Genomic DNA, 15,284 nt, shown 5'->3' on the forward strand with positions numbered 1-15,284 from the left:
CTGCAGTTGGTGGGCTGGGATATCTTTTCTCATTTCCTCTGGTTAGAACATGGACACACAATTCTTCCACTAATTCCCATAACACAGCTGAAACTAGACTGGAGTCATTTATGCAAGACTTTATTAAAGATTCAGGGTTACAAAGAGGAGATGAACACAGAGAAGATTGTGAAATTGTCAAATCTGACTTAACAAAATCTTTTTATTTCGAGCTTGCAGTTTCCCAGGAAGAGACCTCTGGTCTATTACCTGACCTCCTCCTTTTGGCAGTAGATACCATCTCATTCTTTCTTTCCTTTCTTCTTCTTTGTTTTTGTTTGTTTGTTTGTTCGTTTTTTAAATTTTTTTGTTTTTTGGTTAGGAGTGTTCAAAATGACTATAGATACCATAGATCCATAGCTAAGTCATGAAGTTCCAGAGAAATTTTTTTGTGTTTTCTGAACTTTTTTCTCTTCAAGAATAGCTTGGTTTAGATAAGGATGTAGTCTTACCTGAAGAGTACCACCCAATAGAACAATAATACCCTAGCCTCATGTATTTTGTCTCCTAGCTTTCATTGTGTTTGGTAATGTGAAATCTGTTAGGTTAATTTAGGAAATCAGTGCCTTTCAGTAAGATTAAAACTACTTTAAATGGAGTTCCATTACTGTCAATAGTACGGGATATATGTTCTACCTGCTGACACTATGTTCTTTCTCAATCATCACCCAGCCATTCAAATGGCCTCTCAACCTCTTAATAGCAACATCATTTCTTCTAAGGTCATTTGTTCATTTAAGTATTAATGACTCATTGAATACATTTAGTTATTTTTTTTCTAAAATTTTACCAACTTAAATGCTATAGTTAGTGTCTTTGTGCTGTTCAATGGGGCCTCAGAAATGAAAGTGGTTAACTGGTATGGATAATTTTCTGATTTTTATGGAGCACTCCAAGATTGCTGTTCAAGGTGGATGAAGTGACTTAGAATCCCATTCCCCATGTGGGAGTATGTCTGTTGCACAGTTCTTTGTTAGTACTGGGGGCTATTAAAATCAGTGGGCTTTCTCTTGTGCTTCATGAAGAACTAGAAGTCCTTGAAGCCCCCGGATAAGTCTGAAAAGCAGAGCAGAGGAGAGCAAGCAGGCCAGTGTCCATGCCCACACTTTAAAATATTGTAGATGAAACCCAGTTTCTTCAGGCTTCTCAAAGGACATTTAAGTTTTGTTTTTAATTAGGAAAATGATTATTTAATGTCATTTCTGTTTTTTAGACTAAAAAGAATATATTATTTTGCTGTTTAACTTACAAAGCAGAATAGCTTTCTAACTATGTTATCTTTTTAAAAAGACTTTTTAAAAGTCTCTTCTGAGTCTTTTACCCACTTATCTTTTGGACACAGAATGTTTTATATCTGTTTGAAGTTTCACTTTACATAATAAAGGTATTAATAATTTGTCATATTTGCTGCAAATCTTTTCTCAGGGTGCTTTTCTTTGAATTTTTAATGAAATGATACACCTTTTTAACTTCTCTGAATTTGTATTGCACTAATTTTAGGAAAATATTACAGTTGCAGAGAATTTAAAGGAATTAATAATTGAAAAAGAATTTCTGGTTGTCTTTAATTGATTTCATTTTAGTTGCTAATTTTCATTCTTAGTAAATCTCTTTGCATAAAAGATAATGTTCATGAAAGTGTAGGAAATGGAAATAAATATAGCTTTACCCAAAGGAAAATAATTTTTTTTAAGGAAAGAAGCTTTGTATTACCTAATCTGCTTTTGTTGATTTCATACAAAACGAGTACAGGCAGTTCTTGGCATTAAAAATCAGAAAAAGGAGAAAGTCATTTGTTCTGACACATTCATTCAAGGAGATCTTGCTTTTTTCCTGTCCACTGTTCCTTTCAATGAACATCTCTTGAGGGGAACAGAGTATCTGCTATGTAGTCAGCTCAGCCAGTGGGTTTTGGTAGGACCAGAGTGAACAAGTGACAGGGTCTCAACTCAGACAACTAACACTGAACATCTCATAAGCCATTGTTTGAAACCTCACACACACTTATTTCAAAGGAATCTTTAAATAATAAAAAAAAAAAGCAGAGCCATGTGTTCTTTAAATAAATCCAGCTTTGTTGTCATATCCAGATAAATAGATTCTAAAAGAGATTTACCTGCAGGCAAAAGTCCCAGTCTGAATTGAGTGTTTATATGGATTTGCATTAAAGCTTCCTAAGGCTGGCTTTCCCTGACTGGCAGCATTTATCCACCCCCACTTTTTTTTTTTTTTTTTTAATTCAAAACTGCAGTTACTAAAGTTCCTTCAGTATAAACATCTTTAAGATGGTTCACAACAGCAGTAGATTTACAAAAAGCCAGAAGAACCAGTTCTTCTCAGTCATGCAGAAATGGGATAAGACTCGAAAGGTCTGAGACTAGGAAGGCAGCTCTTCCCCAGGTTTTCTACACTATTGGAGAACCAGCATGCAATTTTTGGTTGGATCTGTGTTTTCTTAATACTGATGCCCTTAATATTATCAGTGAAGAAAGTGGTGGGACCATAGATATCAGTGATTCTCTGCTGAAGACTTGCTGCAGAGTCAGTCTTAAGTATTTAACTCTGCCCAATCTGGTGGATAGTCATACCTATACCAAGGATACATCTGGGGATAAGATCATACATGCTGATCATTCATTCATTTCTTCAAGTAATATTGTAGGTTAGTTATACAGGAATGCATAAGACAAACTGGATGGCATCTCTCATGGAATTTATGCTCTGAAAGAAGACATATCGGGAAGAGAAAACAGGTCAGCAAACATACAACAAAAATAATTATGAAAATGACAAGTGTCATGAAATAAAACCCGATGAAGTAATAGAGGAAGATGGCGGTGGGAGTGGAGCATTGCTAATTAGATTGAGTAGTCAGGGAATTCCTCACTGAAATGATGACCTGCACATTTAGGACCTGGCATGACAAGTGGGATCCAGGCATAGGAAAACTGGGGGATTAGTCACAACAGAAGAAACTGAAAAGGAAGAGAACCACAGAGGAAACCACTTACATGTTTGAAGAGGAGAGTGTGGCTGGGTCACCTGTGGACCCGGTCCTCCTCCTTGGAGGAGAAATTTCATGAATTTATTTCCATGGGAGTATATGATAAAATATAAAGGAAAAAAATGGAAAAAATGATGTCATTTCCAGATCTATTATGGAAGGAAAGCCAACAGAACTTGTGATCAGGAATAGGGAGTGCAGGACTTGGTAGAATCAAGGATGAGTCCCAGGTTATAGGTTCAAACAGCTAGCTGAACTACAAACCATTTGATGATTTAGGAAAAACTGAGATTTGAAGAATGAAAGTAAAATGTATGCTACACTTGTTAAATGTGATATGTTCATTAGGCCTTAGGTAAAAACATGAAATAGTTGTATGTAGGAATGAAGAGCACAAAGGGTACAAAAGACAGGATACAGTAAACATAGCAAGGGCCTGTTCTACAGCACATAGGAATGCCCAGCATCATCATCCTTTATCTCAGACCAGCAAGAAAAGTGCAATTGTGAAATTGGTGAATGATTTAATTTGCTTTTTCAGATTCATTAAGTATAAAACTACCCATGTTTTGATGGCTTCCTATTTCTGAAACCATGAGGACAGGGTTAGTAAAATAGAGCATGGGTTCTGAAGCATTTTAGAGCTGGTTTCCTTCCTTTCTCCCACACATGCACTGTGAACCCCTCTTATGCACCAGGCCCTATTGCAGGCACTGTTCTAGGCACTATCATAGGCACTGGGGTATAGCAAAGTGAAGACTTGGCATCTACTCCTGCCCTCATAGACCTTGTGTTTTATCTAGTTCAAATTCTGTCTGTTTATGGTATGTACCCTTGTACCTGAACTTCATTATCCCTATTTGCCAAATGAAAACAATGTTTATTTTATACAGTGACTGTGATGATTGAAATAGACTAATACAATAACCTGGATATGGGGGCTCATACATGTCTCCCACCTTTGCTTTTCCTAATGTGCTGCAAATGGCTTTTGTCCCTGTATTTGCCCTGTATTTCTGTATTTGCCCTCTTCATTTTTTTTTCTTGATCTCTCTCTTTTTTGTTTTATGTGTGTGTGAGTGTGTGTGTGTGTGTGTGTGTGTGTGTGTTTATGTCTCTCTGTTTGCATATGTCTTTTCTGTGTATCTCAGTACCTTTGCCTCTGTGGGCAACTCTACGTGTCTCCTTATTTGAGTGTCCTGTGAGTGTGCATCTCTGTGTCTTCTTTGTGTATGTTTCCGGGTCTAAGTTTGTCTCTTTTTTGTATTGTTTTCTCTGCTTGTCTTTTGCTGGCTTTTTGTGTGTGTGCGTGCACATATGTGCATGCACACATATGCATGCATGCATGGAATAGAGAGAGAATCTCTGTTCATGCATCTGTCTGTATCTCTGTGTGTGGCTGTCTGTCTCTGTGTGAAGGTGTTTTATTCTGCACCTGTATTTGAGTGTATGTGTCTGTTTCTTTCTGTGTGGGTCTATCCATGTATGTAACTCTGTGTCTATGTTTCTGTGTATCTCTATTTCACTCTCTGTCCCTTTCTCTGCTTTGTTCATTACTCTTTCTCTCTCCCTTTCCCTCTTCATCTTCCCTCCCTCTCTATCTCCCTTTCCCTTTTTTTCTCCCTCCCACTCTCTCCTTTTCTTCCTTCCCTAGCTTGCTCTCAGTCTGCCTCTCTCACTTTTTTCTTTTACTCTGTGTCTCTCTTGCTTTTTTTCTCTCTCTCATTTTCTTTCACTTTTACTCTTTGCTGCTGTCTCTGTCTCTAATGCTCTCTCTCTCTCACCCCCAAGTTCTTCACTGCATATATATGTATGTTATTCATTTAATTATACTCATTATAATTATGCATGCTCTCTTCATTCCATTCCCAGCATAGTTTAGATATTCAGCAATATTTAGTAGCACCCTCATATTTTAGGAAGGATAAAAAGGAATAGGAATTTATGTTAAAGAAGCCTTGGGAGAAGAGACTTAAGAACACTGATTTTTTTTTTTAAATGACTGATTTTTTTTATTACCAAGATTTGGTTGCATTTTATGTAACATACCATTAGTTTCACAACATCTCAAAACTGGTACATATAAAACAAATATAAATAGCAACATTAGTCCTTTCTCTCAATATCTAAATATTCTGGGCTCACATTTAAGGCTCCTTTGCCAGTGCTGATGACTTTTGTCTTCTTCACATTTGTCATTCCTCTGACCCTGCTTTTTTTAATTTTTTTTTTATTTCTGCCACCATTCCTGGGTTCTTACCCTCAGTACCTTTTCTCTAAACCATATTACCTGCTGACCTTGACCTCACCGCCCTCCCAATCCATCTTTCAGTTGATGCCAGGTTAATGTTATTGGATCAGTCTCTACCTGAAGGCCCCCTCCTCTGGCTTCCAGTCATTTTCCAGGAGCAGTCAGTAGAGTTCACAGCATAAATAGCTGGGTCGTTCTTTTAAAAGGGTCAACTGACTAGTGCTTTGCACTTCTAATAGTTTGCCCAATGTGCACAGGAAGCCAAGTCATTGACTAGTATGATCAGGCTCTTCACCCCATTTTAAAAATAAAGCCAATTCCCAGTAATTTCCAAGGGGTTAAAACCCTTTTGGAAAAGGAGACATAGAATAAAGACACATGGGACTCTGGATGAGGAAACTTAGAGAGCCAATATTTGTAGCATCAGTGTGTGGTCCAGTTGACCAGATGTCATTTATTGTGTGCTAATAATAATTTTTCATTATTTGAACATATTTTAGAACTGGTGTCAGTAAATATTTTCTGCAAAGCACTAGATTAATAAATATTTTGGACTTTGTGGATCATAGTGTCTCTCACAACTACTTTATTCTGCCTATGTGTTTCAAAAGCAGCCACAGATGATCTACAAATAAGTGGGCATGGCTGTGTTTTAAGAAAACTTTATTTATTAAAATAGGGTGTCAGTTAGATTTGACCCCTGTAGGCTATGGTTCGTCAAGCCTTGATTTAGATTTTATAATCATATCTTATATATCCCTGTAAAATAAAATTTCTATTCCTGTGCAAACTAGTTTCTTAAAACTGCTTCTTCTATTTTTCCCTTCCTCCACATGTGCATATGTGTGAGAGGATATATGTGTGTGTTCATGTGTCCAAAATAAGGACATCCTCTGGGCTTGCTACAAGGTTTTGTATGATTTCCATATTATTATAAGTAAATGAATCATTATCTTCATTTATATATCTTTACATGTTCATTCTTTGTCTCCAGGAAACAAAAATATGAATTGATTTTTCTGATAATTTTCTCAATAATTTGTAAAATAATAATTATAACTTAATCATCTGTGCAGATTAAATCACTATGTTTAACACTTTCAGGAGTGCTGTGTTTGGATTCTCAGTGACATTTCAAAGAAAGATTTTAGAGAAGTGGTTAAAAACACTTTGTGTTTGTGTGCCTAATGAGTCAACATAGAGATGCTTGTGAACATTAAGGCTTTAATTAATTGATGCCCTTCTACTTGAAAGTCTTTGGATAAATGCTCTCGAATAGATTAAAATTTTCATGGAATCTAAATTGACCATAAATGAGGAGAATCCTCATGTGAAATTTAAGAGTTAATCTTTTTCATAAAGTTAATTCTAGATGAATGTAATAGTTAAATATAAAGAAGAGAGGAAGAAAATAATTTATAGATTATTATACTTACTATTTTTGCTTGGGAAAATATATTTTGATGGGAAAATACATTTTTAATCACAAATTAAGTAGATATATTAACACCATTTTAAGACATATCTAACTATACAAATAAACACTGGATATAATACTAAAAATAAACTACAAAGCAGAAAATACTTGTAAATTATTAAATAGTGTAATCTTCTGAACATGTTATTAAATGACAAGCATTCTATTGCTTAAAAACAAAGTAAATTAAATAAAATACACTATATTTTCTTATTAAGTTAAATAAAAATCCTTAGTCTTAGTTCATAAAAGAGGTAGCCACCACACCCTCTTCAATAAGATTTAAACAGGGGTGTACTTTTTAGACATTAGGTAACTAAGTCATAAAAATATTTACAACTATTGACTTCTTCCAGTAATCTATCCTAATGAGATATAAAGATTCATAGACAAGATATTAACTCAGTATTATTTATAGTGGTGAACATTTAAAAACCATGTTGCAATTCAAAAATAGATGAGGAAATAAAATGTGGTATAATTATATGATAATCTTTAAACCATGGAAAATTATACTTTTGAAGAATAATAGCTAATAGTTTTAGAATATTTAGAACATATTTATAAGGCAGAATATATACTGATATCATAGTATGATTTTAATTTTTAATGTATATACATATATGGATATGTGAAAAATTAACAATACTGTTATGGTGATACAGATATTTTATTTTTCTTTATTATATGTTTTCTATGATTTGTGTATATTTGAATACCAAAAGAAACATACATTTTCTTTACCCCCTCAACACTATATAATGTATTGGTTGATCTTTCCTCATATTCCTCAAGGTATAATCTTTTAAATCTTGATCTTTATTTAAAAGAAGAAAATAGAATAAAGACATTTTGAGAGGGAAATTAGTTTGATAGTTTTGGACAAAAGCCTTGATTCTATTTTGGTCATTTGGTTTTCTAGATCAATGGAATAGTTTAGGGTGATTATTTATTCTTACTTAATAAACTGGTACAGCTGCAGCCCCCACAACACACAGCCAATGGAATTTGGTTTATAAACCACCTTCATATTGGTTTGTGGAACACATCAACACCTTTCATAAATAAAACTTGCCAAAACTCATAACTGACCTGAAAAGCATCCAAGTGTTATCCACATAAAAGATTGTTCTCTGTTCAATCAAAATAAATCATCACAAGATTTGCAACACTAGAGTTCTTTTTGTGAAAAAATGGTAATGGAAAACCCAAGAGCTAGCTCCATGCCAGGTAAGCCATATCTGACATGCAGTTGGGATCCAGGACAGAATGGTTGTGAGCTATGTTTGGTAGACAAAAACAACCAGCTGTCTATCTTGGGAGAAGCCACTCTTATCTAGTGAGTTAGTTCCTTTATCGGCAGGATAGTTTCCTCAAATTATCATTGGCTCAAACTGTCATTGGCTCAAATGCATCAACAGGTGAAAGTTTTATTTCAGATGACTCCATAATCTTGGTTCTTATTTTTTTCAATTGACTTTATTTCTATCAAATTGTACTTTTATGAATTAAAAAATAAAACAGCACTCTCACCAACCCATAGCCAGCAAAAAAAGAGTCCTACTACCTCAAGAAACTGGGCGGCTGAGAACCTGAATGAGCTTGGAAAGTGTAGACTTCCAAGAGCCCCTGATAAGAGCCCAGCCAGTCCACACCTTCGTTTCAGCTTTGTGAGTCCTGGATTACATAAATCAGCTAAGCCGTTGTGGACTTCTGACCTATAAGAATTGTGAGATAATAAATTTTCTGTTTTAAGCTGCCAAATTTGAGGTAGTTTGTATGGCAGCAATAGAAAACTAAGGCAAGCATATTCTATTACTCTAAAACAACATTTAAATAATCTGTTTTACTATTGATGGATTTGGATTATTTCCAGTGGAGACCTTATATGATTCATGATGTTACTATGTACATTTGTATATATGTCTTTTGGCAAATGTATGTACATGTTTCGCTTGATAATCAATCAAGGGTAGAGTTGGCAGATTACATTGTATGCATATGTTCAGTGTTAGTAGCTATTGCCAAACATTTTACCAAAGTGGAGGCACTAATAATAATATACAGTCGTACCCTCCTAAAGAGTTCCAGTTGCCCCACATCCTTGGCAAAATTTGTTGGAAAATTTATAGTGCTAAAGAATAAATGACTTTTTTATAAATGCTTGTTGCCATCCCATGGCATTTTGATTTATTTCTCTGATGACTAATGATTTTTTTTCATATACTTATTGAATACTTGAATATTTTCTTTGAGGAATAGGTTCTCAAGACTTTATCAAGCTGTAGCAGTAGCACAGTGCTTGATTGGCTCATCACACTTCCTTACACTAACTATAAGGAAACAGTGAGCCCAAATGAATTTTTTTAAAAAAAATATTTTTAGTTGTAGATGGACACATTTATTTATTTATTTTTATGTGGTGCTGAGGATCATACCCAGTGCCTGACATGTGCTAGGCAAGTGCTCTATAACTGAGCCACAACCCCAGTCCGGCAAATGAATTTAATGCAGTTAATTACACATAGCTCAGTAGGTATCAGAAGCTTCTGTTCACGTCTCATGTCTACCACAGTCTTCCATCCCCCAAGTCCCATGGGGATAATGCAGAGGTGGGTCCACATGCATGCTATGTTTGTCACATAGCTCTATGCCTTAGCTGGGAAATACTACCCTTAGGAAATTTCTAGTCACTTAAGGAAGTTCTGGTGAACCCTGTCCTTCTTTTACTTCCTTGTTACAGAAAAGGAGGAAGACTTTCCTACCATAGAATGTAAGTAAATGTTTACTATGATCCAAAAGCTATCTATAGCTTCCAGGCTGTTTGTTATATAAACATTCTTGAAAATATAATCTGGTGTGTGTGTGTGTACACATACATACATCTATGTGTGTGTGTGTGTGTGTATATATATATATATAAATATAATTATATATGCACATATCAATAATTACAAATTATAATATAACTAATTTAAAATACTTATAATAAAATGCATTTATATATAAGCATACAAACATTTGTTAGATTGTTTTTATATGTAATATATGATTTTTAATAACATGTACTATTTGCTATAAATATGTCCTTGAAAAGATAGTCCATAGATATCAGGCTATATATCAGATCATAAACACTTACCCACAAATACAAACACATACGTTTTTTATATATGTCATGAAGAATTGTCTCTCAATATACTTTTCCTTATTTTTCTGTGTGGCATTGCTTTTTAAAGCAAATTTAATTTTGAGCAATCTATGTGTGCAGGATAGAGAGGAGTGAGGAAGGGAGCATGGAGATCATTTTTTAAGTATTTTCTAACACAATAAATTTCTCTCAAAGCATTGCTTTTGTGGCATATTTTAATTTTTATTGTTTTATTTTTTAAATTTCCGCCAGGTATGGTTGTGCACTCCTGTACTCCCAGAGACTTGGGAGGCTGGAGTAGGAGGTTTGAAAATTCCAATCCAGCCTCAGCAACTTAGCAAAATCCTTAGCAATGTAGCGAGATCCTATCTTGTAAAAAGGACTGAGAATATAGTCAAGTGTTTAATTACCCTTGTGTTCAATCCTCAGTACCAGAAAAAAGAATCTAATTTCCAGGGCAATTTTTTTTTTTTTTTTTTTTTTTTTTTTTTTAGCCATAGGTTGTTTAACATAGTGTGAATTATCATCCAAACATTTGGAGATTTTCTAGTTGTCTTTTTGTAATTGATTTCTGACTTAATTTTATTGTCAGAGTACATACTCTGAATAAAATTTAGTACTTTGAATTTGGTTAACATTTGTGATAGGACCCAACCTATGATTGATCTATTTTACTAAATGTTTTTATGGGCATTTGAAGAGAATGTGTATTCTTCAGTGATTTGTCATACTATGTGTGCACATAAATTAGATGAAGCTGATAAATTTTCTTCACAATTCTCTGTTCTTTTGATTATTTTTCCTGTTTGTTTTATCAGTACCTGAAAAGATAAGTTAAAAACAGATTTATCAATTTCTCCTTTTATTGCTGTTAATCTTGCTTTATATATTTTGACTATGTTAGATGACTAGAAATATAGGATTGCTATCATTCTGGCGAATTGGGCCTTTTATCATTATTAAATGTCCCTCTTTCTCTGCAGAAATGTGTCTTTATTTATAGTCTACCATGTTTGGCATTAGTGTAGTCATAATAGCTAGCTCTTGGGTTCTGAAGGTATGACATGTCTTTTCCATCCATCTATTCTTAATTTTTATAACATCTGATATTTAAGATATGTTTCTTATAATTAGCAAATAGTTAAGCTTTATATTTTCATGTATTTGAAACATCTATTCTATGTAGTATTTAGTCTGTTTATGTTTAAACTGTTTACTGATATATTTTGGCTTAAATCTTCCATCATGTTTTTCTACTTGTTTCATCCATTATTTGTCTCCTCACACAGTTTTCTTATCTTCTTTTGAAATTATATTTTTATAATTTATAATTTATATTTTATAATTTATAATTTTAAACTATTTCATAACTAGCTTTTTAGATACACATTATTGTATTTTTCTTTTATTTTCCTATTTCTCCTTGAGTGCTTTTATTCCTTTAAAGCATGCAGCATTCACTTATTCCATTCTATCTTAAGACAGCTCTTCTCTACTTATTTTCATTGCTAGGATTTTATAAAACTTTAATTCCATTTACCTACCTTTAGTCTTTTATGTTTTTCTTATCATCTACTCTATTGCTACATATTTAAAATTTTAAGAGTAATTTTAACATTAAAGTCTCAATGTTTATTTACATGTACCATATTTGAATTTTCTGGTCCTCCTCAGCCCTTCCCATTTTTAAAAAAAAATGTTTGTTTGCTTGCTCCTATATGACATTATTTCTTTTTCTCTTGTGTTAAAAACCTATGTTAGCATTCCATTTAGTACCCCTCTACTAAGAAAATAATTTTTTAATGTTGTGTGATGGTTGGTTGGTTGGTGGTACTCATGAATTACATTCCCAACCTAATTTTTAGAGCCTCAGATATGTTAGGCAAGTACTCTTCTACTGAGCTACATCCCCAGGCTAATTTTTAGTTTATACTTATATGAAACATGTTTTTTGTCTTTAGTTATGAATGATATTTTCACTGAATATAAAATGCTATCTTGACAATTATTTTCTTCAATATCTTAAAGATACTCTCTTATTTTCTTCTAGGTTTTGTAGTTATTATTGAAAGGTCAACCTAAGTAGTCATGCTGTCTCCTTTGAAATTGATAAACCTCTAACTGCTTTTAAAATTCCCAAAACTCTTTCTCTCATTTTTGCACTTTTCTCTTCTTAGAAATTTTACCAGAAAATGTCCAAGTGTATTTTCCTGGTATTTATTCAATCTGAGGTTTAAGAACTTGAATCGGTAGCTTGATACTTTACCATCACTTTGGAAAATTTTGTTAAAACGTCTTCAGATATTATTTTTTTTCCATCTTTCTTACTGTTTTCTAAGACTCTTGATATGGATTTTAAAATTTCATACATGTCTTTTAAGTCCTTTTATGTATTTTTCACCCTTTAAAAAAAAATCTATGCCTTAATCATATCTCAGAATGAAGTACTAGAAAACTGACTGCTCCTGAATGTAATTTGTTGACGTAAGGGTTAGATTCTAGAATGACTGAGGTAACATCGAGCCATTGCTCTGAGGTACTTCCGAAGAGTCACTCTTTTGGAATGATCAGTTTGTGATAGCAGCTCATCAGTTTCCTGCTCTGGTTTATACTTCTGAGTACCAAAGTTCTGAGGTCAGAGCAGTAAAAACACTTTAGTCATCTCATTCTCTTCTTAACTCTTCTGTTTTCAGTAGATTCCTCATAAGGAACAAGTATGTGTCTCATTGGTCTTCTCCAGAGATCAGTTCTTTAGTATTTGGCTAATGTGTGCCAAGGACAGACTCAGATACATTGTCTGAATTAGGATGTCTCCTGGTTCTGAAACCAACTCCAGGCTCTCTATTTTCCTCGTTCTTTTCTGATGCTTGCTTGACATTTTTCAGGATCACTTATTGATGACTCACCTATACGCTTAGACATCAATCTTATACATTCTGCTTAGTCATGTGCCTTTTATCTATTCATTTTTTAGTTCTGCGAATTACTTCTCACTTACTTAATTGTTCTTGAGAATGCATAAATTAAAATCTTTAAAGTCAGTGTAGTGGTGGTCAGAGAAGAAATTGAGACAAATAATATGTTTAATTTATCATTTTAAATTATAAATACCAAGAAAATTTATTTCTCTATTTTACTGTAATTGCTGATTTATCATTACTTCTGATTATTTTCTATTACTTTTGGTGATGATGGAGGTAGCTCTGAGCAAATTGTGGATTTACTATGGCTACTCCGATAAGATATTCTTATTCCTATTTCAGGACAGTGTATAATACATGCTAATCAACAGTATTTATTGAATATAGGACAAAATACAGTCTTATTTTTTCCCTTTGTTTCTAAAATAGGAACTAAATATACAATTGTGAGACTATTGCACATTCTAAAATAATAGTTACACATAGTTGTCATAATATTTGCAAACCAAATATTACATTGATTCTATGGCCTCAATTTATTGTTTACTCCATGTTAGGCTGCAGTACATAAGTGAAAAAGGTGTTATTATTCTTACATATGAATATGAAATCAGAGTAAGGGTCAATGTCTTGTTCAAAATTATGCAGCTAACAAATGTAGCACTGGGAGAATAAACTCAAGTATATTCCATGTGTTTATAATATTGTAAAAGAAATGTTTTTTCTCTGAAATGTGCTTTCTTTCTTACCTGATGTCTACCAAAAGAAAAAATAGCCTTCAGCAACCTGGAATTTAGAAAGAGCTCTTCCCAGCTATGGGGAAATACAAGCTGTAATACAGTGTATTGTATTGTCAGTGTAATTTTCTTTAGCTATTGGACACCGTACTGCAAGAGACTTATATGATTTTTATTTTCACTTCTTCTCTCCCATTGTTTCACAACTGCAGCTTATTTCTGAGATATTTGCTGTTTACATAATAAGAATAACGAAAGAAAATGTAGGAACTGGAATTAATTACAAGTAAAACCTTGTCTTCTAACAGAGAGAAGGTGAAAAGGATCATCAGGTGCGTCTGGCAGTTGGAAATGGTATACGGAGTGATGTATGGAGACAGTTTTTAGACAGGTTTGGAAATATTAAGATGTGTGAACTTTATGGAGCTACTGAAGGGAACATTTGCTTTATGAACCATACAGGGAAAATTGGATCTGTTGGAAGAACAAATTTCTTTTACAAAGTAAGTACAACTCTTTTTTTTATAATAAAAGAGATATATTGACGTCTGTTGACTCTTTTCTAGACTCTGTGCTTGTAAATTATGGTAAATATTATCACTTTTTTTAAGTTGGGAACTTCTGTAAATAAATATTGGCTGTAGGTGAACTATGATGTTATAGGTTATGGGAACCTCATTCATAGCTCATGTTTTTCCTTCATATTTTTAATATGGGGATAATGACACAATATTTTGTTCACTTTTAAGTTTAATGATAAGATGTCAAAGCAGTAAGCATAGGTCCTGATGTACACTAATATTACTCTTTCTATTTTCCTTTAATATTTTTAATCTACCAGTTCTACTTTAATTGCTTATGCTAATTAAAATTATATAGAGGCTTCTAATGTATGGTTCTTTAAAAATTATATCAAGATACCACTAAAATCTTAAAAGCAATGAAGGAAATCACCTTTTTAGGAGTGTTGATTGCCCAATAACAACAATGAAAAACAAACAAGACAGTGGATGTATTTTCAACTGACATGGAGAAAATAACTGTCAAATTAAACTATATTTTATACTCAACAATAGTATTTTTAAAAAATAAAGGTGAAAATAAAGAAAACAGCCTCAAAATTTATAAAACCAAAATTGATAAAAACTCAAGGGGAAGTAAACAAATCTTCAGTGACGTAGAATCTTTAAATAATACAATAAGTAAATACTGGTACTGAGCAACATATAAAGAACCAGGCATCTAAAAATTGTAAAATACCCTTATTTTCAAGCACTTACAAAACTTCAATAAAAATTACAAGGCCACTTAAGGAATTCCAACCTATCACAAAGTATATGTCTGGCAAACTGTCTGGCAACAGTTGAAGTTAGAAATAAACTTTTAAAGGGACAACTAGATAATCTACGTATTTGGAAATAAAATGGTTCTAAATTGTCTTAGGTCAAAAAATCATTATGGAAAATAGAAAGTGTTATGAGTCAAATTATAAGGAATTATCAATTTGAAAACTCACTCAGTTAAGAACAGCTGAAAATTAGTTAGATGGAGCTAAGTATCCATCTGTTAATAAAAATCAACTAAAATAAACTGAAAGAAAATAAAAGGAAGGAAATAATAAAGAACAGAAATTTATGAAATAGGAAACAAACATTTAGCAAGGAATTTCAAAAGAATTATAAATGTAATTTTTTTAAAGTAAAG

General features: G+C 33.1%; 1 protein-coding gene across 3 annotated transcripts in view; it reads left to right on the plus strand.

The window, feature by feature from the left end:
- SLC27A6 (solute carrier family 27 member 6) overlaps positions 1-15,284 on the plus strand; it is a 54,859-nt gene that overhangs the window by 21,868 nt on the left and 17,707 nt on the right. For all 3 annotated transcript variants that reach the window (XM_079143862.1, XM_079143863.1, XM_079143861.1), the window contains exon 6: positions 13,889-14,083. In XM_079143862.1, the coding sequence (XP_078999988.1) occupies positions 13,889-14,083 (195 nt within the window). The remainder of the gene's footprint in view (positions 1-13,888; positions 14,084-15,284) is intronic.

This window comes from Sciurus vulgaris, assembly GCF_902686455.1.
Source record: "Sciurus vulgaris genome assembly, chromosome: 6".
Lineage (NCBI taxonomy): Eukaryota > Metazoa > Chordata > Mammalia > Rodentia > Sciuridae > Sciurus > Sciurus vulgaris.